This window comes from Podarcis raffonei, chromosome 10 (genome assembly GCF_027172205.1).
Source record: "Podarcis raffonei isolate rPodRaf1 chromosome 10, rPodRaf1.pri, whole genome shotgun sequence".
Classification (NCBI taxonomy): Eukaryota; Metazoa; Chordata; class Lepidosauria; order Squamata; family Lacertidae; genus Podarcis; species Podarcis raffonei.
In genome coordinates, this window is record NC_070611.1 from 54,942,305 (window position 1) to 54,965,727 (window position 23,423).

The window sequence follows — 23,423 nt, forward strand, 5'->3', positions numbered from 1 at the left end:
CATCCTTGACCATTGGCCATCCAGCATGAAGCTGGTGGGCGTTGGAGTCCAATAGCATCTGGAGGGCCACAGATTCCATACCCTGTGATACTGTTAAATGGGCAACACTAAATGTCAGCCAAAGTCCTACAAAGTAGGACTCTGCTCTTTCCCTTGCCTCTATGATCTGCCATTACCAGCACTATATCTAGGTAGAGACTGACGTCCTTTCTTTGCAAAACCTCCACTTTTTTGCTGGCATGCTGAGTTCCTTGAACCCTGTGTGCCTTATCCAGGTTATCAATATCATTTCAGTCTTTGTGTCTTTTCTGCTAGCTTATTAGTTCAATTTCCTACTGCATTATTTGTTTTGTTTGTCCAAAAATACATCGCCATGGGTCTCACCTGGTAGCTCAGCTCTTAGGTCACCTGGAAGCTCACTTCTTAGAAATGACAGTCTTGCGTGGTTGAAAAGCTTACTGGGATTTTGGGATGACTTCATCTAGCAACTTCTTGATCCTCCAGAATACACTGTTTTGTCTCCAGCCAGTCTTTCCTTGTCAATATCTGCAGTGGCGTAGCGTGGGTTGTCAGCACCCGGGGCAAGGCAAGTAATTTGCGCCCCCTAACCCGTGGATTTTAGCACTCGAGTGCGAGCGCGCGCCCCCCAGATGTTACGGCCGGTGCGGCCGCCCCCCTGCACCCCCACACGCTACGCCACTGGGGCTGGGGGCGAGCGAAGGAGCCAAGGACCCCCCCCAAAGGCTCAGCAGGAATTTATTAAATTTATTATTTGCGGAGCCCCGCGGGCCGAGGCAGCCGAAGCCCCCTCCCCTCGGGCGCCTCCCCGCCCCCTCCTCTCCTTGGGCTGTAGGTGGAGCCCGCGCTCCGAGGCGCTCCAGATCCGGGCTTGGCAAGCGCCTCTCCTCCTCCCGGCCGGGTCCGGGGCTTCCAGCCGCGCTCCGTCCTCGCCCCCCCCCCCCCCGCGGCTGAGACTTGCGCTGAGAGCCGAAGCCAGCAGCGCCCCCTTCCGCTGGGAGACCCTCGCCCGCCCGCCAGCTTCCTCTCGGAGGGTTTTGGGGAGGGCAGGGCACGTCGAGGCCCCTTGGAGCTCTCCTCCCTTCCAGTCGGCTGGGCCGAGGAGATGGCTGGGCCGAGGAGATGGCGGCGGCGGGGTGCGGAGGCTACCCATGCCCGGCCAGGCGTCGGTGGCGGCATCGGCACTGCTGCAGTGGCTGCTCCTCCTGCGAGCAGTGAGTGGAGCGCAGCCGCAGCGGCGGCGGGGAGCGCGCGCTAGGGCGCAAGGCTGGCGGTGGCGGCGGGGAGCCCGGCGGAGGAAGGAACCTGTCCCCTCTGGACTCGCGCCCCCCCCAGATGTTGCGCCCGGTGCGGCCGGCACCCCTGGCACCCCCCACGCTACGCCACTGAATATCTGACCTGCGATGGATTGTTCCCCTCGCAAGAGAAAAGAGTAGCAGAGACTTTTCCTAGGTTCCTTATCATGGACCAGTTTTCCTGCGGCTCTTATCCTATAGAAATTCAATGCTGTTGCTACCTCAGTATTTGCCTAAGATGCAGAGCCTGTTTTGAAAAAAAGCATTATTATAACACATAGCACAGCTTTATTATCCTGTGGTGCCTGGTGTGGTATTGGACTCAGAATTCATCTTTCTGATAACCTGCCATTTTTCATCAAAAAGCATGTTTTTAATCCTTATGGCTGCAAGCAACACCTGCCAAAATCTTAGAAGCAGAGTGATGACTGAATAAAATTTCCAGTGGTTGCGGGGGGGGGGGGGCTTTAGTGTCTACATGCATGACTAGCAAAACCAAAGCAAATGATGCAAAATAACAAAAAGAAGAATTGCAACCATTTCTTCTACTTTCATAATTTAAACAAGATTGAGAAGTCAAAACTTTAGCACATACAGCCCCTGGCTATTAGCTGAGTACAAGCAAGGGTCTTTTCAAGCGTTACACTTCACCTTAGACTTTAAGATTTGAATACAACAAATCTGTTTAAAAACAATTGGGGTTGTGCAGGTAAAGTTGTCAGGAGGAGTGCCAAGACTGGCTGCAGCCCCTTTTAAAGTATATGCTTGTTGCAAACCCACATTTGTCCTACGACGTGTGTAAAACAGGTTGTGCAGGACAGCAGCAAAGAACAACAAGCGCTGTTTGTCACCCGCTGCTGATTCACCCAGTGCTGATTCATTTGAGTTGGACATTTTGCACAAACAATCAGCTCCGTTTCAAGCTGTTCTTAAAAAGGCGGAAAGAATGCGTTTAAGTTGGGTGCAATATTTGGTGTTCTATTTCCAATTTGCAAAACAAGAGTGTTTCTTACCTTAAAAAAAAATCTGACAAAATTTTGTAACGTGTATGATATTCCCTTGATATTGAGTGCTTCCTGGCACTTGGAGGAGGTCTAGGAGTGGGGAGAAGGACCCACAATACTCCAGAACAGTTCCTGCCTGCGCTATTTTTTTAAAAAAAGAAGAGTGAGATGGATAGAAAGTTACCAACTTCGCATTTTCACTGAGGTGAGAGAGTGGAGGCGGATCCTGTCAACGGCTAGTTTAATGGGGATTCAAGATGGATATAACTGGATTATGTAACTGATCACTTAATCAAAACCTGGAAGCTGGCATTGTCAAAAACACAAGGCGAGGTGGATAATTCACTTCTGCTTGGCATGATGCTGTCTGTGGAATGCCACCACCGGCACCAGGTATAAGGGGTGCTTGGGCCTCCAACCCCCTCAATATTTTGAATCAAGGGGCTGGAGACCCCCAATATTGAGGGGGCCGACATCCCCTGCCAACGCCAGGTGCCTTCCGTGTGCCCCAGCCCCCACCTGGGAGCCAGGAGGGGGCGGAGACAGGCAAGGGTGAAGATTGCCAATGTGGGGGGCAAGTTGACGCCCCTGAGTGCCACACAAAACTGATGGAGAGTTCCTAGGGTTAAGCGATGAGATCCAGTGCCCCAAAAAGCAAAGGGGGGCATACGTGGCATTATCCTGTTTCATTCCTTACAATAAGCATTAGAAGTAAAGGTGAGCCACTCGCAGCACAAACCTAGACATGTTTACTCAGCAGTAAGTCCCATTATGTCCTGTGAGCAAGTGTGTTGAGAATTACAGCCCCAGTGAACTTTATCCATGCTATTTCTCTCCTAGGCTCTCACAGGCCTGAAGCTCTGTAGTTCAGACCCCACAGTTATAGCTTATCATTCCTCGCTTCCTTGCTGCTGAGAGCCCCTCTCCCCCAAGCTGCTCCATATGGGCTTCTGGTAAGTTGCAGCTTCCTGGCGCAGCCTGATGACATCACTGCATCACAGGCAAGGCAACTGGCTATGTGTTGTTCCCTGAGGTACTGGATGAACACAAGGACATACAAAGAGCCTGCTGGATTGGGCCATTGGTCCATCTTGTTCCACACTCTGCTCTTATAGCGGCCAACTAGATGCCCATGGGAAGGCCATTAGCAGGACCTGAGCACAACGGCACCCTCCTCCCTGAAATTCCCAGCAACTGTCAGTCCAAGGCATAGTGCCAGACTTCAGGGGTCCTTGGCACTGTGCCGCCAGTGGGTGCCCACCCTCAACACTCCTGCACACACCATCACTCCAGGGCAGCTGCTGAAAGTGGAAGCCATTTGGCTTCCATTCGAAAGCGACATTGCCATCTGCCCAGTGCTAATACAGTCTCCCAGGAGAAATTGCGCTGAAATTGGTACATGTTTCCATATGTGGTGGCCATGCAAAGAAACATTCACATTCTGGTTGGAGATTTTTAATGAAACGAACCAAATAACTTGTCAGGGAACTGCCATCTGAGACTAAGGAGGTGAAAGGGCTCATGGAGGGTGAGAGAGACCATTCAGCGGAGGAGGGGACCAGCAGGGGGAGAAGTGGAGTTCCAAGGGAAAGTGAGTCGGAGGGAGGGCTCAGAGACACTTCAAGCGGGAGCAGCGGGGAGATTTCAGGACCTCCTGTAGGGACACCCACTCCTCGGCGGAAACTGTCACGCCGAGAGTCCAGAAGACGCGTTTCCGTTAAGGAGCTTTTATGCTGGAAGAAGTTCCGTAAACGCCCACTGTCCGATTCAACGAGCGATTGATGGAGTCATGTTTAAGGAGCTCCATCACAGACAGAGGTTTGGGGACTTAGCCAAACTCTGAGGGATTAGGATTTTACGCACAAGCAGCTCATCATCCCATCACAGCAATCGGACAGTCCCTGAAAGCAGCTTGTGCAGAGAGGCATCATGAGTAACCCAGCCGGAGCTGGAGGAGCAGCAGGAGCTGGAGAGGGTCCAAGCCTGGAAGAAAGGTACAGAGTGTTGGAACTCCAGCTAGCAATGCAAACGGCGAGGCTAGAAGAAAGGAGGGCGCAGGATGCAGAAAAGGCAAAAGGCGCTACACTAGCAAGAAAGATGCCAGGAATGGTGCAGAAGTTTGGGGGGGACCCCAGGAACTACCAAGCCTTTAGGACAGAGATGCAGTATGCTCTTGAACTGCAGTTTAATGACTTTCCCGACGAGGCATCGAGAGTGGCGTTTGTGATTGGCCATCTCGAAGGAGGGGCGAGAGATTGGGTCAGACCCCTGATGGCAGGGAATAGTGACATGCTGAAGGACGCGAGGAAGTTTTTTCGCGCCATGGATTTGGTGTTTTCCAGCGAGATTGAACAGGGGCTGGTGCGCAGACAATTGATGGCGTGCAAACAGGGGAGCCGATCGGTTCGTGAGTACTGGACTGAGTTTACAATGTTGATACATAGATTGGGGTGGGACCTTTCGGCGGAACCCATTCAAATGCTCTTTGAAGAGGGGCTTTCTTCGGCGGTGAAAGATGAACTTTCCCGGGCGCCCAGGGCGGAGTCTATGGACCAGCTGACCAAATCAGCGCTGACCATTGGAGCACGCCAGGAGGCAAGAGCCTTGGAGAAGCGGGAGGGGAAAGGAGAGCGTTGGAGGGATTTCCGCATTCCAGAGATTCCAGAGCCAAGTTTCCCGCCAGGAGAGCCGATGGAAGTTGGAACAGCGCGCGCGCGCGCAGTTTCAAATCCCAGTGAAGGGAGGAAGAAGGAGGGAAAGAGCGCCAAGAAATGTTATCTCTGCCAGCAGCCAGGTCACTTTGCCAGAGTCTGCCCGCAAAGAAAGGAATGGCAAGGGATGGCTGGAGCTGTTGGGGGGAAGGAGGAGGAAGTCCAGGAGCCAGTAAAAGCCAACGCCTGTCTGCCTCTGTCAGGGCACTGCAGACAGGCCAAGGAGCAGTAAAAGTGCCCACTCCGGAACCTCCAAGACCAGCCCTAGTAATAGAGGTGTTGCTAGAGCTGGCAAACGGATACCCACTAAAGACTAAGGCGCTCCTGGACTCAGGCAGCTCCTGTAATTTTATGAGCAAGGAGTTTGCAGCTGAACACCAGATACAGACACTCCCTTTAAGCAACCCCCTGCAGGTCACCACGATCGATGGGAGGGAGCTGCTGGGAGGAGAAGTCAGCCTACAAACCGTCCCAATGGTTATGAGGGTGGCCAGGCACACTGAGAGGATAGCGTTCAATGTAGCCACCCTGGGAGGGGCTCCAGTCATTTTGGGAATGAGCTGGCTAGCGTTGCATGACCCGCTAGTGGGCTGGCATCAGAGAGTGGTCTCCTTTGGGTCAGCACATTGTCTGGAACACTGCAGAGAGGGAAAGGTGCCAGAAGGGGCAAAAGTCTCTCTAGCAGGGACGGAAGTGGCGGACAAAGGGAAGGTGCCCAAACAATACGCTGACCTGAGCAAGGTCTTCAGTGAAAGGGAAGCAGATAAATTACCACCGCACAGAGACTTTGACTGCCAAATTAATCTGGTCCCTGGGGCCCAGCTCCCCGTGGGCAAGCTGTACGCCATGTCAGACAGGGAAATGCAGGAGTTAAGGGAGTTTATTGATAAAAACCTGAAGAGGGGCTTCATCAGAGAGTCCAGAGCGGTGGGGGGGAGCCCAGTGTTTTTTGTGGACAAAAAAAACACGGATAAACCGAGATTGGTCGTGGACTACCGGGCCCTAAATGCCGTGTCAGAACCAGTGACTTTCCCCATGCCCAGGATTGATGACATTTTGACCAGGGTGAGGAAGGGAAAGATATTCACGAAACTGGACCTGAGAGGAGCATACAACCTGATACGAATAAAGAAGGGGGATGAATGGAAAACCACCATGTTCACCCCTTTGGGGGCGTTTGAATATCTCGTTATGCCATTCGGATTACAATCAGGCTCCGCCTGTTTTCAATCGCTCATGAACCACGTACTGGGACCTTTGCTCTACAAGAATTGCGTGGCCTTCCTCGATGACGTGCTGATATATTCAGAGAATGAGGAGCAGCATGTAAAGGATGTCAGGGAAGTGCTGAGCCAGCTGCAAGCAAACCAGTTGTGGGTGAAATTGGAGAAGTGTCAGTTCCACACCAAGGAGGTGGAATTCCTGGGGTACCGCTTATCAGACAAGGGATTAGCCATGGATCCAGGGAAGGTCCAGGCGGTGCTGGAATGGAAGACACCGAAAACGAAAAAAGATGTGCAAAGGTTCTTAGGGTTTGGGAACTTTTACCGTAAATTCATCAAGAACTTTGCCCACTTAACGGCTCCCATCACGGACTGTCTAAGCAGCAAGAAGAAATTCGTTTGGACGGCGGAGGCGGAGCATGCTTTTGAGGAATTGAAAAGGGCATTCGCTTCGGAAGAACAGCTCCTGCATGTGGATTTACAAAAACCCATGAGAGTGGAAACTGATGCCTCAGACCGGGCGGTGGGGGCGGTGCTGCTTCAGCCAGGGAGCAATAAGTCGGAATGGAGACCGTGTGCCTTCTTTTCGCGTAAGCTGAACAAATCCGAGAGGAACTACACGGTATATGACCGAGAACTACTCGCCATTCACGAAGCGTTCCGGAGATGGAGACACTTACTAATTGGCGCACAACATAAGGTGCAAGTGTGTACGGACCACAAGAATTTGGAGTATTGGAGAACGGCACGGGTGCTCAACCAACGACAAGTGAGATGGGCCCAGGAGTTCTCCAGATTCCATTTTGAAATTTGCTATGTGCCAGGTCCAGAAAACATCAGAGCGGACGCTCTCTCTCGCAAACCTGAATATTTGGAGGGGGAGGGAGCGCCGGAAGAGAGACATATTATCCCAGAGGACCACTGGGTGTGTGGTGCGGCCTGGGTGGGGCAAAGAGAACTGGTAGAGGGAACGGTAAATGATGAGTACGCCCAGGACAAGCTCAGAGGTCTAAGGAGAGAGGGAGAAGACCCCGGGGGTTTTGAAGAAAGAAACGGGGCATTGTATTACAGAGGGGCGCTATATATACCCGAAGGGGAATTGAGGGGGAGAGTACTCAAACAGCTGCACGACAATCCCACAGCGGGGCATTTTGGGCAACACAAGACCATGTGGTTGGTGACCAGGGAGTTTTGGTGGCCCAAGGTGAGGGAGGATGTACGGGAGTATGTGAGAAGGTGTGACCAATGCCAGAGAGCCAAAGGAGAAAGGCGGGCACCAGCGGGGTTATTAGAACCGTTACCCACACCAGAACGACCGTGGGAGGCGGTGTCGATAGATTTTATGACTGATCTGCCCAAATCCCAGGGGAAAACCGCCATACTAGTCGTAGTAGACCTGTTAACTAAGATGGGTCACTTTGTAGCTTGCTCACATGCAGTCACGGCGGAAGAAACAGCGAAATTGTTCGTAGAACATATTTTCAGACTGCATGGCGCCCCCTTGAGGGTGGTTTCCGACAGAGGGAAACAGTTCACGTCCAGATTCTGGAGGAAACTTATGAGCTTATTGCACGTAGAGGTCAACTTTTCGACTGCCAGGCACCCTGAGACCAATGGGCAGGCGGAGAGAGCAAACGGTATTCTCCAACAATACCTGAGGTGTTATGTCAATGACAGAGAGAACGATTGGGTCGAAAAGTTGGCACTAGCGGAATTTGCTTACAATAATGCTGAGAATGTGTCCACCGGGATGAGCCCCTTTTTGGCTAATTATGGGTGCCACCCCAGGGCGTTTCCAGGGGAAGGAGGGGAAAGATGGAGTGTTCCGGCCGCGGAACTTTTTGTAGAAGAAATGGAAGCGATCCATCGTCAACTCCAACTCAACTTAGAAAGGGCCAAAGAAGAATATAAGAGGCAGGCAGACAAGAGCAGAAGGGAAGGTGAAACAATTAGGGTGGGGAGTCGGGTCTGGCTATCAACCCAAGGGTTGCCGTTCAAGGGGGGTTGCAAGAAATTGAGACCCAAAAGATTGGGACCATTTGAGGTCATCCAACAGGTCAACCCAGTGGCGTTCAGACTCCGGTTACCGAACCACATGAAACTGCACCCAGTATTCCACAGGTCATTACTGTCACCATACAGGGGGGAAGGTGAAGGGGTATCCACACGGGGGCCAGCCATAGAAGAAAGGGAAAGCCGCAACCATGTGGCGGAAATCATCGACTCCAGGTGGAAGGGTAATCAGGTGGAGTATTTGGTCGCGTGGGAAGGGGAACCGGAGTCGGAAAACACCTGGGTGAAGGCAGAGGAGGTCCGTGACGAGATCTTGATCGAAACGTTTCACCAAAGGTTTCCCAGGAAACCTCAGCCAGTAGCGAGGTTTCGGAGGGAGTACTTTGGCACCACCGACGATGAGGAGGAACTGGAGGGATTCAGGGAATCGGAGTTGGAAGGAGGAACAGACTCCGATGAGGAGGAGTACTTGGAAACCGGAGACAGCAAAAGGTGGAGGGAAGTGTTCGAAACTTCGGAAGATGAGGGAGGTTCCTTCAGGGGTTTTGCTCCCTCGCCTCCCGCAGAGGAGGGGAGGGAAGGGGGTGAAGGGGGCCCTGGAGGGGAGGTGGATGTCAGGGAACTGCCATCTGAGACTAAGGAGGTGAAAGGGCTCATGGAGGGTGAGAGAGACCATTCAGCGGAGGAGGGGACCAGCAGGGGGAGAAGTGGAGTTCCAAGGGAAAGTGAGTCGGAGGGAGGGCTCAGAGACACTTCAAGCGGGAGCAGCGGGGAGATTTCAGGACCTCCTGTAGGGACACCCACTCCTCGGCGGAAACTGTCACGCCGAGAGTCCAGAAGACGCGTTTCCGTTAAGGAGCTTTTATGCTGGAAGAAGTTCCGTAAACGCCCACTGTCCGATTCAACGAGCGATTGATGGAGTCATGTTTAAGGAGCTCCATCACAGACAGAGGTTTGGGGACTTAGCCAAACTCTGAGGGATTAGGATTTTACGCACAAGCAGCTCATCATCCCATCACATAACTGGCCAAAATATATATAATGAGCCCTCAATTGGCATTGTTGCCTATTTTTGACAAGTCTCAAAATATTCTTTTAAAAGAGTTAATACTTTTCCTTGTTGTGGCAGCTAGATTAATAACCGCCAGATTCTGGAATCAGTCACACTCCAACTTGCTGAGTCTGCAGTATAAGGAAATGTGGCAAACTGCTCTGATGGCAAATCCTACCTTTAAAGTAAAGGCTGAAAGAAATGGTCTGGAAGCAGATAAATTTTGTGTCCTGTGTTACAAATTTATTGCATATAACTAAGTCTGAGGGCATTCTTCACCCTCCCACAACTCACAGAACACTAGTTTGTTTTGTTTGTTTTATTTGTAACTATTTTTGTTCTGGTTGTTGTTGTTGGGTTTTTTTTTTACTTTTAAAAACCTTAAACTTGATGTACTAAATATCTAACAGTCTCCCAGAGGCCTGGCTAGGAGGACAGTAAGGTGACACAGCTATGTCAGGCTGGTGAGGGGCTCTTCTGAGCTGCTGGAGCCTTCAACTTATGGCCAACCTGGTCAATTCCTGGTGCTGGGCATGTTGTTTCACTTCAGCAAGGTAGTGGCCAAATGTGCCTAGACCATACTTGCCCAGCCAGTTATTCTAACCCCCAACTAAAAGCAGAGCAAGCAAGTTTTGGAGATTAATCACTACACAACCTCTGATTGCCATGATGATTTCAAAAATAGGCCATTCAAAAGAAAAGTGCCTTGTGTGAGAGAAGGAGTATAGCTGGCTGGGATTTTTTTAAAATAACCAGACCAATATCAACAGCCAGAATGGTGGTAGGCGGGAACAGCAAACATCAGATGTTCAAATCAATTAGGAGTTCCTCATTTTTACATGAGTACGGAGATAAAAGAAGGATGTTGGATTCAAGCAACAATCGGACCAATCCTAAGCATAGCTGAGCGTGACTAAGCCTGTCAAAATTAATGTGCTTAAGCACACCTAGCTTTGCATAGGAACAGGCTGCTCAGCTGAAACCCTGTGCAGTCAGCCCCGGTGAAGTAAGCCTAGCAATGAGCTTTGTTAGGGTGCTTTTTATTGTATTTTAGATTTAGCAGAAACTCACATGCAGACTGTTGCATGTGATATAGGCATTGTTTCATCTCAAGGCCTCTTCATACAGTGGAGGCATGTCATACCTTACAAGCGACCTGTGCATTTCCTATGATTCTCTACAGAGAATTACTTTCCTTCTGGAGTTCTGTAATGTATAAACTAACCCTCTTTGCCATGCCCTACTATGGAGAGGTTGTCCTTCAAGAGGCAAGGCAGTGCAGCTCAGGTTCCCTACGCGTAAACTGAGGAGGCATGCAGTTAAGTGGCAAATGAAGTGTGCATGTAAAGTACCCCGTGGATGTGTACCTCGTGTTGAATCATCTGGGTCTCAGAGTTAAGCTGCTTTGGACCCTTCATGTGTTTGTGCGAAAAGAAAGGAAGAGGAAGAAGCCTTGCTACAGGGAAGGGCTCAACAAAGAAAAGAGTTCTGTGAAATGCTGAATGACTCAGCGAAATGATTTAAGCTGCAGTCTTGTATACTGTTAGGCATCCATAGCTCTGCAATTTTCTTCATGGACTGTGTGGCGGTTGTTAGCCTTCTTAAGCGTTCAGATATTCCAGTACCCATAGTAAACATGAGTGGAGTTCTGGATTTGGTGCATTTTAGTCAATGTGCAGAGATAACCGGCTGGGGTGGAAATAAAGTTATAATAATATTTAGCATTTGTGTTTTCAAGTGTTTAGAATGCTTCATGTAAATAACCTTGTTGTGACCTTTAAACAGGAGTGGGGAACCTTTAGCTTTTGGGTAGTTGCTGGATTATAACTCCTACCATCCTTGACCAGTGGCCATGCTGACTGGAGCTGATGGGGGGAGTTAGAGCCCATCAACATATGGAGAGCCACAGACCCCCCCACCTCTGCCTTATAACAACCCTGTAAAGTCACTGGGTATTGTTGTCCCCATATTGCAATTGAGTGGGATAAGGTTGAGAACTGATGGCTTACTTAGGGCCACTTAGTAAGTGTGTGACAAAAACAAGATCCTAACCAGGGGACTTCCTGATTCATAGGCTGCAATCCTAAACAAGCAGCAGTTGGCAGGGCAGGTTGACCTCCTGTTGCCCCTGTGGTTTGGTTGACCTTCTGTTGCCTGTGTTGGTTGGTTGACTCCTGTTGCCTGTGTTAGTTGGTTGACCTGTCACCCATACTGCTGCTACTTACCAGGAGGTAGAGGGGGGAAGTGGAAAGGGATAGAAGGATCATGTGAGTGCTGCCACCCCGCCAGCTGTTACCGGACATCTTGACAAAAGAATAAGCCCCTTGGGACATTGTGGGACTTACTTCCCAATAAACATGCTGTTTAGGGTGTCCAGGTGCCTTTCTTTGTGTAAAGGACTGCCCAGTCCAACTCTAAAGAGAAAGAATCCAAAGAATGAAGCGCAGCAGTGGGCTTGAGACAGCCCATCAAAAGCGCCCAAACAGAAGACTAAATAGGCACATGGGTCACCCGATCACTATCTCCCCCACTGTGGTGATTTGTTCTGTGCTTCTATTTAAACTACAGTTGTACCTTGAATCTCAAACACCTTGGCTCCCAAACAAACAGGCTCCCAAACAATCGAAACCTGGAAGTGAGAGTTCTGGTTTTTGAATGATTATCAGAAGACGAATGTCCGGCGTGGCTTCCGTGGCTTCCCATTGGCTGCAGAAGCTTCCTGCAGCCAATCAGAAGCCGCGCTTTGTTTTCTGAACGCTTTGGAAGTCGAACGGACTTCTGGAATGGATTCCATTCGACTTCCAAGGTACGACTGTATAGTAATTAGTCATTCATTTGCATCTCTTTATATTAATTATCAAATGCAATTTTTCTGCAAATCATATTAGGTGATGCTGAAGTGGTCACTCTAATACTGTGGGGAATCCAAATCTGATGCTGTTTGAGCATAATTGTGGTGGTGTATGTGCTTCTGCTACCTCCATTTCATTCTCACTAAAGCACCACATGGTAGTTTAGTTTAGTTTGCAGCTGAGAACACTGCAAAACACAGCACTAGTGAGGTCCCAGCCACTCACCGTCTTAATCTGCCCAGAGATATCTGTAACATATAGACCAGTGCACTGAGTCCTTTAAGTACCCAGTGATATTGCCCTTTGTTACTACCTTAAGTTAGATAAAAACTGACTTCTGTTGTCCAACTCCAGGGTGGACTATATGTAAATTGATAGTAATTGACAAGAAAGTACAGAAGTTGCATTCATACAACTCCTTTTTCTTAATTAATTATATCCTGTTTTATTCTTGGGGTGAAATGCATGATAAATCTTTTCTTCTTCTTCTTCTTCACCCACACCCAATTATTCTGGATTTCACTGCGACCCTTTTCAATGTAAATGCATATAAAACACTCACCATCTCTCTGGTTTCCACATGGAATGTGAGCTATGAACTGACTCACAGGAAATGGAAGATGCACTTGCCCAGGCAAATCTGACTGATCTGATCTTGGTTCTGCGTCACAAAACCTAGATCACAGGAAGGTTCCTTGCAGACAATCAATAAGTCAAATTGCGTAAAACAAGTATGAATTGCTAAGCAGTAATGCTGCCACCTTTTCCCCAACCCCTGACAGAGACTTTGCGACTCTAACACCTGTGGGACAGGCAGAAATTCCACAGGTACAGATGTTTCCAGCTAAGAGAAGCCAGGATGGAGAAGCTATGTTTGATGGATTTCTGCCTGTCTTCACAGGGACGCGGGTGGCGCTGTGGGTTAAACCACAGAGCCTAGGACTTGCCGATCAGAAAGTCGGAGGTTCGAATCCCCGCGACGGGGTGAGCTCCCGTTGCTCATGGTGCTGTAACTTCTGGCTTGCCTTGCTCCGTTGTAGGCTTCTTGTCAATGATCAGATCCACACCATCAATTTTAAAACACTCTTGTAGCACTTTAACAGTCATGGCTCCCCCCCCAAAGAATCCTGGGAATTAGATTTGGGGAATTCAGGACCAGGAAAGACTTCTGTCTGAACTTGCTGGCAGTCAATGTACAAACGCCAAGCTAGATGGAGTAATGATTGGACTCTGTATAAGGCAGCTTCCTGTGTTCCAGTTCACAGTGTCAAAACTCATTTGTGAGCTGCATGCACTGCAGGCTACAAGAAATGGTCACCTGATTAATTTGTCGAGTGGCCAGACTAATTCTTCACTATGGGATGAGCAGAGTAATTTTCCCCACACTTCAGCAGAGGCTGAAAATTGATCCAGCCAAGCAGCATAACGACCACATGCCTGCATAACTGTGAGGGCAGATAGAGTGCATTTTCCTCCACGATGCGGCTAGGGCCAGTTTTTGACCACACCAGTGAACCCAGGCCATGGTTGTGACACTCAGATCTCTGGAGGGATGAGGAAGGTCAATCATTATTTTGTGTTGCTCTCTCCTGTGCTATCAGATCTTTGACTTGAGACCCACATAGCATTTCTTACTGTGGGGAGGTGATTCCGACGCAGGTCCTTCATCTTGGGAAGTGGCAGTTCCAGGCCAAAATGAGCGGAATGTATTCTTCTGGGGACACTAAAAAACTAAGTCATGGCAAGCAAATAATGGGACTACTGGCAATTTAGGCTCCTTGCTAATACTGCCACCAGGCATTGGATCAGGTGATATTATCAAAGAATAGAACCATTAAGGCTAAGGAGGAGGAAAAATCTGAAGCATCAACCAAACGTGGAACTAAAATGAGACCAGTAAAATCTAAGAATAAGAGTGTTTCATTCTTATTATTATTACTTCTGGTAACATTACAGATAATTGCGGGGGGGGGGTCCATTATGTCTGAATGAGTCAGGAAAATGACAATGGAGTAAAGACTGAAAACTTCTAGAAACCCAGTGCCCAATTTGGTTCAAACTTAATTCTGGACAGCCACTGAGAGAAGGACTTATTTTAGCCTAAGAATTGTGATATGCCTTGTGGAAGTTGTGGAGCTTTGCCCAGCTTTTTAATGGTCATGTGTCCAGAAGAAACTGTTGGTATCAGCTGACTCCAGGGTCATGGTACCCAGTGAGGACTGAGCATGCTCAGTGGGCATGGAATGCTGGATGGCTATTGGAGGAATGGGAAACAGGAAGGAAGGGGAAATGGGATAGAGTATCCTGGGTGTGGCCGGTTGGTTGGCACCCTGAAAGGAGCACTCCACATTGCAGTGTTTTGGTGCAGATCCTAATTGTAGTAGCATCAGCAGCAGTTGTAATGTAGTTCAATATTATAATGCTTTTTTTAAATAAAAAATATTTATTTCTATGGCAGGACAATAACTTTTCAACTCAGTTAACCATACCAATTCTTTCATGGCCTGAACCAAAACAAATTCTGACACATTTGAACTTGCTCCAGAATTTGATGTATTAGTATTAATGGTTTGGCTCCCTGAATCCAATTTTGTACACTAGTATTTTTAGGGGACGCGGGTGGCGCTGTGGGTTAAACCACAGAGCCTAGGACTTGCCAATCAGAAGGCCGGCGGTTCGAATCCCCACGATGGGGTGAGCTCCTGTTGCTCAGTCCCTGCTCTTGCCAACCTAGCAGTTTGAAAGCACATCAAAGTGAAAGCAGATAAATAGGTACCACTCCGGCGGGAAGGTAAACGGTGTTTCCATGCACTGCTCTGGTTCGCCAGAAGTGGCTTAGTCATGCTGGCCACATGACCCGGAAGCTGTATGCCGGCTCCCTTGGCCAATAAAGCGAGATGAGCACCGCAACCCCAGAGTCGCCCACGACTGGACCTAATGGTCAGGGGTCCCTTTACCTTTACCTTATTTTGGGGGGGGGGAGATGTTTGAGTAAACTTTCAAGTAACACAGGATTCTTCAGAAGAAGAAGGAAAAGGAGGAAGGAAAAGGTCTGCAAACTCCTAAACCTGCACGTCCTCACCAGTAGAAGTTGGTCTTCTTATCTCTCTGTTCTATAGATAAGGCAGAGTTCTCTCGTTTCCAAGGTTGCAAACTGACAAATTTCAGCTACCCTCAAGTATCACTTTAAAAATAAAAGCCAAAGTCAGATTCAGAGATACCAATCTCCTTTTTAAGATTAGAAATGGGGCTATTATACGTATCCCATAGAATGGATGAATGGGTTATGCTGCGGTGAGGTCAAAAAAGAAAGGGTGTTAAAAATCCCTTTATTGCTCTGGAAGCTGTTGAGTCCTTCTCTCCCAATAATGAAGGTCAGCTCAAATTATAACAGAGGTCTTGATGAAGTTGGAGACGGGCTGCTACCAAGGTTGAAACTCTAATGGGCATTATGCTTGGAGATGGAAGACCTCGGTTTAAGGACTCAGTATAAGTTCAGTGCTCCTATCTTCCTCTCCCTCTCTCTCTCACACACACCTCAGACTTTTCAAAACCTCTGATCAAGCTATCACATAAACTCAGTGATCATAGGTCATATTCACACCATATAGTTACAGTGATATGATATCTTTAAACAGGCATGGCTCCCCCCCCACCTAAGAATTCTGGGAGCTGCAATTTGTTAAGGGTTTTGAGAGTTGTTATGCAACTCCTATTCCACTCACTGAGCCACAATTCTGAGAATTTCTGGTGAAGAGGGACTGATTGTTAAACCACTCTGGGAACTGTAGCTCTCTGAGGGGAATAGGGATCTCCTAACAACTCTTCACAGGGACGCGGGTGGCGCTGTGGGTTAAACCACAGAGCCTAGGACTTGCCGATCAGAAAGTCGGAGGTTCGAATCCCCGCAACGGGGTGAGCTCCCGTTGCTCAGTCCCTGCTCCTGCCAACCTAGCAGTTCGAAAGCACGTCAAAGTGCAAGTAGATAAATAGGTGGGAAGGTAAACGGTGTTTCCATGCGCTGCTCTGGTTTGCCAGAAGCGGCTTAGTCATGCTGGCCACATGACCCGGAAGCTGTCTGCAGACAAATGCCGGTTCCCTCAGCCTATGGAGCAAGATGAGCGCCGCAACCCCAGAGTCGTCCGTGACTGGACCTAACGGTCAGGGGTACCTTTACCTTTTTAACAACTCTTCACACCCTTAACAAACTAAATCTCCCAGAATTCTTTAGGGGGAGCCATGCCTGTTTAAAGTGGTATCATAGAGATTTTAATGGTTTAGAGCGAATGTGGCCTTAGGAAGCTGTCTTATACTGAATCGGTTCATTAGTCCATCTAGAGCAGTATTGTCTACAATTTCACTTTGGCACAGTCAGCTGGTTTCTATACACATTCACACACCCCTCTCTGTCTTCCTATCAGGAAAAGAAGAGCCAGTGTCATTCCAGCAAGGCAAATACACTCAAAGGGGGTGCAAATCTCAGACGCTACAAGTGCCCCCATTTTCCAGGGACAGTTCTGGATTTACAGAAGCCATCCCGCTTTCTGATTTGATCCCAGAATATCCTGCTTTTCCTTAGGTTGTCCCTATTTTGATTGGAGAAATGTTGGAGGGGATGTCTCAAATTTCATCAGAAAAATATTGACGGGTATGGAAAAGGACGTCCCTATTTTCATTGGAGAAATATTGGAGGGCATGGAATAGAATGTCCCTGTTTTCATTGCAGAAATGTTGGAGGGTATGAAAGCCGAGTCAGTAGGAGGTATGGCTGGGCAAGTGGTATGGACTAGCGAGTGTCTCAGACAGGTCAGACATAGAGATTTGAAGGGCTGTATTTGGCCCCCAGGCCTTAGGTTCCCCACCCCCAGTCTACACTGACTGGCTTTCCAGGGATTCAGACGGGGGTCTTTTCCAGCCTTAGCTGGAGGTGCCAAGGATTGAACCTGGGACCTTCTACATGCCAAGCAGATATTCTGCCATTGTGATACGACCCTTCTCTCTCACACACACACTCTGTTTGTTCAGTACTGAGACAGGCAGCAAAGGCTTGATGGACAGCCACACAATAGCGGCAAGCTTTGGAGAATCACACCTTGTACAGGTCCAGATTACCATCTGCCAAGCTGTTTTAGCAAGACAGCAAGCAGCCATTTTTGCCTTCTCAGTTTTCCCCTCACCCTCTCCGCTGCCACAGACATGGAAACAGACACAGCCTTGGTCACACAAAGGTTTCCACACATGATTTTGCAGTGTGTGCTTGGCTGAGGGAGGCACACAGCTGCTCTTGTTGCTGGGGAACCTGTGTTGAACTGGCCCAAATCCACCATACTAAAACAATCTCGGTCGGTCTATTGTGATTCTGGCTCCTAGAGTTGTGTGTGTGTGTCTATATTCTAATCCAGGAGGATTTGTGATCTCACATTGCACAGTCCCTGCATCAGCCAATCGGGTCGCTTCCCCTTTTCCAAGGCATTTTCATAAATAAGGGCAGATTTAAACTAAACCCTATCTGCCACACGCCCGTCTGTTAGCCGATGATGAGGCTACAGTGTGTAATTAAACAATCATTTATATTCCATGCAAGTGCGTGCCAAACAATGAAGCGCTCTCGAGAGCCTTGTGCTGCTGAGGCGTTTAATCCGCACACAGAAGGCGCTTGCTTCAGAGCTGCTCTGGCAGAATGGGCCTTGTCACCACACAGCAGGGAGGGAGTGGAGTTTTATTCTTCAATAATTTTGATAAGGCTGCGGAATAATTTAAGTAGCTAATAAGGATGCTGAATTTCTTGGGCCAGGTCCATGTGCACAATGTTGGATTGCCTTGCACATATTTGGGGGCTGGGGAGGGCGGATAGAAACTGGTTGGTGAAGGAGCACTGGGTCTACCTGTTGGAATATATACAGGAGCATCCAAAACCAGACAGACAGACAAATACAGTGGTACCTCGGGTTAAGAACTTAATTCGTTCCGGAGGTCTGTTCTTAACCTGAAACTGTTCTTAACCTGAAGCACCACTTTAGCTAATGGGGCCTCCCGCTGCCAGAGCACGATTTCTGTTCTCATCCTGAAGCAAAGCTCTTAACCCAAGGTACTATTTCTGGGTTAGCGGAGTCTGTAACCTGAAGCGTCTGTAACCTGAAGTGTATGTAACCAGAGGTACCACTGATGGACAGACAGACAGACAGATAGATAGATAGACAGACAGACAGACAGACAGACAGATCCAGCAAAATTGGACTTTTTCAGTAAAGAAAGAGATGGAGAAATTTACTGGAAAGTGTGGCATAACAATTAGAATCACAGAATTGTAGAGTTGGAAGGGACAACGAGGGTCATCTAATCCAAACTTCAACAATGCAGGAATCTTTTGCCCTATGTGGGGCTCAAACCTATGACCCTGAGATGAAGAATCTCATGCTCTACCAACCGAGCCAACACTTGAGATAATTGCTTGACACGACATCACATAACCTCCTCAAAAAGAACCCAGAATGAAAACTCCGTAAACAAGTCTAGGGTGAAACACACTCCTCTTCAGAGCAGGCCTGCTGAAATCAGTCGACCTGACTTGTCCATTGGTTTCAGTTCCCAGAGTAGTTTAACAACCAATTCATCTCCCCAAGGTACTCTGGGAATTGTAGCTCTGCAAAGGGGTATCCAAACAACTCTCAGCACTCTCAACAAACTAGAGTTCCCAGGATTCATTGGGGGAAGTGAAGACTGTTTAAAGTGGCATGATACTGCCTTGAATATATACCACAAATGGGGGGGGGAATTCTGACTTGGTTTAATAAGAGAGCTCCTTATCTCCTTCTTATATTTTACTTGCTGCAATTCTTCACTAAAATCTTTGGGGGAATTGGAATTGAAAGGAATCCCAGCCTCCACTCTTTGGGGATGGAAAAAGAGCTGGCATTCTCATTTAGGAGCAGAGTCACAAAGCAATGGACCTTATCGCAGCAAAACTGATGTACCCAGACTATCAACAGGGAGCAGAGAATTAGGCAGGTCTCTGGAGCCTGGAGTCAGAACTTCTAGCTACTAGTCTAAGGATCTCTGAATCATATTTTTGTTGACTTACAATTTCATTTGCTAGGATGGACCACAAGTGAAAATTAAATTTGGGAAATAACAGCCAGCCAAGCAGAGCCTCATAGATTAGGGGCTTACATAGCTCACAAAAGGCAAAACACTTGCAACCAGGAAACAAAGTTTATCTCCTTCCCCTGTTCAAGGATTCCGCCTTCTGCCCCGTTCAGCCAGTTCTTAATATTTATTATCAGTTCCTCTGGCATGCTTAGTGCAGAGTGCCACTTGCTGGAGTCAGGGATTGTCATAAATTGGGACTGGGAAGGGGACAAAGGGTAATCCAACCCTGCTTCTGTAGCCAGGAACTGGCTAACCACTGGGATGACCAATGTATGACAGACTTCCAGAGATCCACTAGTACAGAGCACCAGAGCAGTGGGACCACCACAGAGAGGGCTCTGTGCCTTTTGCCAATCACCCTCACTGATCTTAGTGGGTTTCTGCAGTGAAATTCTGTGTTTGTTCCTTTCTTTGTTCATTATTACATTTATATCTTATTTCCACCCAAGGATCTCAAGGTGGCCTACATGGTTCACCCCTGTCTCCATGGTATCCTCACAACAACTGCAAAGAGGTATTTTAGATGGTTGTCACATGCAGTCCATATATTTAAAGTGCATGGATTCCCCCAAAGATTCCTGGGAACTGTGTTTGTTAAGGGTGATAGCAACTGTGAGGGGCAAACTGCAGTTTTCCCAGGATTCTTTGGGGGGAGCCATTTTGTGTTGAATGTGCTTTAAATTATGGCGTGAATGTGACTTGTAACTGGTCCAAGTGGGGATTTGAACCCTGGTCTCCCATGTAGTTCAACACTCTAACCGCTATTCCACACTGTTGTGGTTTCCCTAGCCGCTTCACCCAAATCCCTTCTTTTTTCACACGGTGGACAACCGATTGCTCTTTACTTTTTTGGTACATTTTAATGGATTTTTAATACATCCTAAACATCGAATCAATTGCTTAATAACAGTAATTGGCATAACCAAGTCAAACCATTGTGTTATAATAAGGGATGAAGAAAAAACAAATACAAACAAAGAACAATCACTAAGCAAGTATTTTTCAAAAATGTATATGGTAATCTTCAGGGATCATACCAGGTAAGTATAGCAGCAACAAAAAAATCTGTTTTATATTGCAGGTTCAGGAAAAGGGGTAAAAAATAACAGAGAGTAGAAGACACATAAAGAGAGAAAAATAACAAACCAAGACACTTCAGATTAACCTGATTGCTTTTTATAAGTCTAACCCATCTCCATCCTCCTCTTCCCCCTTCCTTCCTTCCTTCCTTCCTTCCTTCCTTCCTTCCTTCCTTCTTTTCCCTCTTCTCCTTTTCTTCTCTTTCTGCAGGAACCTTCTGCATCATTTCGCTGTGCACCTGCGTGGCTGGGATCAACTTCGAGCTCTCCCGATACCCCCGGTACCTGTATGGACTTCCAGATGACATCAGCCATGGCTACGGCTGGTCCATGTTTTGCGCATGGGGAGGCCTGGGTCTCACTCTGATCTCCGGCTTCTTCTGCACCTTGGCCCCTTCTGTTCAACCTGTCCCCAGGACCAACTGCCCCAAATCGAGACCTGAGAATGGGACAGTGTGCTAAAACAGACACAAACAAACCTACCAATATACATATTATAAATATATATATATATACATAAACATATATCATATATAGATCTCAAATGGATGCCAGTGCCAATGTAGAGTGGAGTCCAATATGGCGCCTATGTCTCCTCTACAGACTTTGTATCGCTCTTGTTCTTTCTCCTGGAGGTGGAAATAGCTTTTCTGCACCATTGCTCTTCCATCTAGTTCTTTAAAAACAAACAAAAACACACATCTTCAGCATCCCAGTTCCAAAAGTCAAGTGAACATATTGTTTCATCTGACTACTGCTGGTTTGGGGTGGGTTACAGTAGGGCTTGGGAAGGGGATGTTTCTTGGGATATGTGATAACTGAGTTTGTATAGGAAGGTAACACACACACACACACACACACACACACAATCTTGCCTGTTGCAAATTGGGGAAACAGAAATCAAACATTTGTGTTACCTCTCTCTAAAATGTAACCTCCTCAAGGCCATCTTCAGAATCCCTCCCTTTTTCCTGCACACTCTCCTCTTTTTAAACAACAACAACAAAAATCTTGCCTGTTAATTTTGTCTGACTTACCAATAAAAGGGGGTGAACGAGAACATCTTTTTTTAAAAATGTTCCCTTTCCTTGCTAAACTTTAAGCAACAAGGCAAATTATCAAGAACCTTGCGGAACACAACTGCGACTGAGGACGCTTCATGGATGCTGCTTTCAACTTCCAACTGCCTTACATCTAGGCCTAACAGAGAGAGCTGAACTGCTATCGGGAAAAACACAGGAGAACACCTCGCTAAAATGCTGTGATACATGTGTGTATAATTCCCCCTCTCCTTTTGTTTTTTTCATTTTTAAAAAAGGAAAACCAATTCAAACATTGCAATGTGATCATCTGCCAACTCATCCTCTCTGTGTTTGTGACTCAAGGCATCAAGACTTGTGGATGTATGAGGAAAATGTGTCTGTTCTCTGAGTCACGTGGGCCGGATTTTGTTCTGCAAGTGTTTCTCCCTTGCCTATGGAACAGCAGGAGATTTTCCACCCACGGGCTGGATGGAAGGCATTGTAGGTAGCGTTGGGTGAGGGGAGATACAGGCCTTTGTGGTTGGTTGAACTTTGGGGTGATTGTGCAGGAGGAACTCTGGCGGAGATTTTGTTGTTGTTGCCGCCATTTTGTCAATGAAAAACAATGGGGGTAAAGAAGCCGTTGTGGAGGAGAGGTGGGGAATTCTGAAGGAGCGTTGGTCATGTTGAGGGGTGGTGCCTCTTGCTATGTTCATGTTCATCAAAATAAGATGCTTCATACATTGTCATCAGAAGCTACCCTATGTCACCAGATATCTCCTTGCAAGAAAACTTCTCCTCCACACGTATGGGGTGGAAGAGGTTGGAGGCTGAGAATGAAAATCCATTTTCCCATAAGCTCAAAGGTTGTCTGGTGTGTTGTGATTCTGCAACTGGACACCTCCCTCTGTCCCTCCCTCCCTCCCCCCTCCCTCCCTCTCCTTTTCTTCTTTCCTTCCTTTCTCTCTCTCTCTCTGTGCTTGGTCCCTCTCATCATCCATACCAAAGATCTGGGATAATTTTCTGAATGATTTTCATAGTAAAAGGAGCAACAGGATGAATGGGGGAGGCAGTGGGGGAGATGACCTCAGATCTGAATCATCCCAATACAAGGTGGCAGACTAGGGAAAAGAAAAGGCAGAAGTACGGCTAGGTTAGGGGCATCAATTGAATGATGAATTGTACAGGAAGATGTACAGGAAGAGGTGGGGAACTTTTTTCATCTCAAGGGTTTCATTCCTTCTTGGCCAACCTTCCAAGCACTACATCCCAGTGTAAGGTTGTCAGATGTCAAAAGTGGGTGTGGCCAGAGGCAAAAGTAGGTGGGGCTAAAGACCTGAGATACACATATACACACTTCTCCATCCAGGCCACCACCGTTCAATAATACATTCCAGCCAAGCAGCATCGCCTGAGGAGGACATGGAGCTGTTGGAGGTGGGGCTAATAGAGGGGAGCATGGCCTAGGGAGAGAATAAAGGGCCAGGCAGAGAGGTCTGGAGGGCCACATTTGGCCCCTGAGCCTGAGGGTCCCCATGCTTTGACACAGTGCAACATCTCTGGATGGATGTGCAAGGAGGAGAAAACCTAGCCCATTTCAATCATTTAAGTTCATATCAACTAAAGTTAAAAAGTCATTAGCGAACGTTCTTTTTTTAAAAAAATCAGTAACAAAGATGCACAAGCCAGCTTTTTTCAAGTATTTTGAACCAATTTTCAAAGATTGCAGCATCTTCCTGATGTCAGCTTCCTCAAGGCCTATCTACGCATCTGTGTAAATGACATAGCAGAAGACTTGGTGGGACTTTGGGGTTTCAGGTGGTAGGTGCAGAACTTGCATATTTTCTCCCCATTGAGATCTTAGAGATCCATCTAAGGTTGCTTGCCACTCTTATTTGGTTTACTTTTCCACAATTAAAAAATGCTGCCACCCCAGCTGAGTTAATATCCCTCTCCCAAGTTGTCAGCTCATAGATTTGTGCCAATACAAACCTGTGAGGATGGAC

At 47.8% G+C, this 23,423-nt stretch overlaps 1 protein-coding gene across 2 annotated transcripts in view; it reads left to right on the top strand.

The window, feature by feature from the left end:
* Positions 1 to 21,744, top strand: part of TMEM178B (transmembrane protein 178B) — a 287,332-nt gene extending 265,588 nt beyond the window's left edge. For both annotated transcript variants that reach the window (XM_053405494.1, XM_053405495.1), the window contains one exon: positions 20,607 to 21,744. In XM_053405494.1, the coding sequence (XP_053261469.1) occupies positions 20,607 to 20,857 (251 nt within the window). In that variant the 3' untranslated portion in view covers positions 20,858 to 21,744. The remainder of the gene's footprint in view (positions 1 to 20,606) is intronic.
* Positions 21,745 to 23,423: the final 1,679 nt, after the last annotated feature.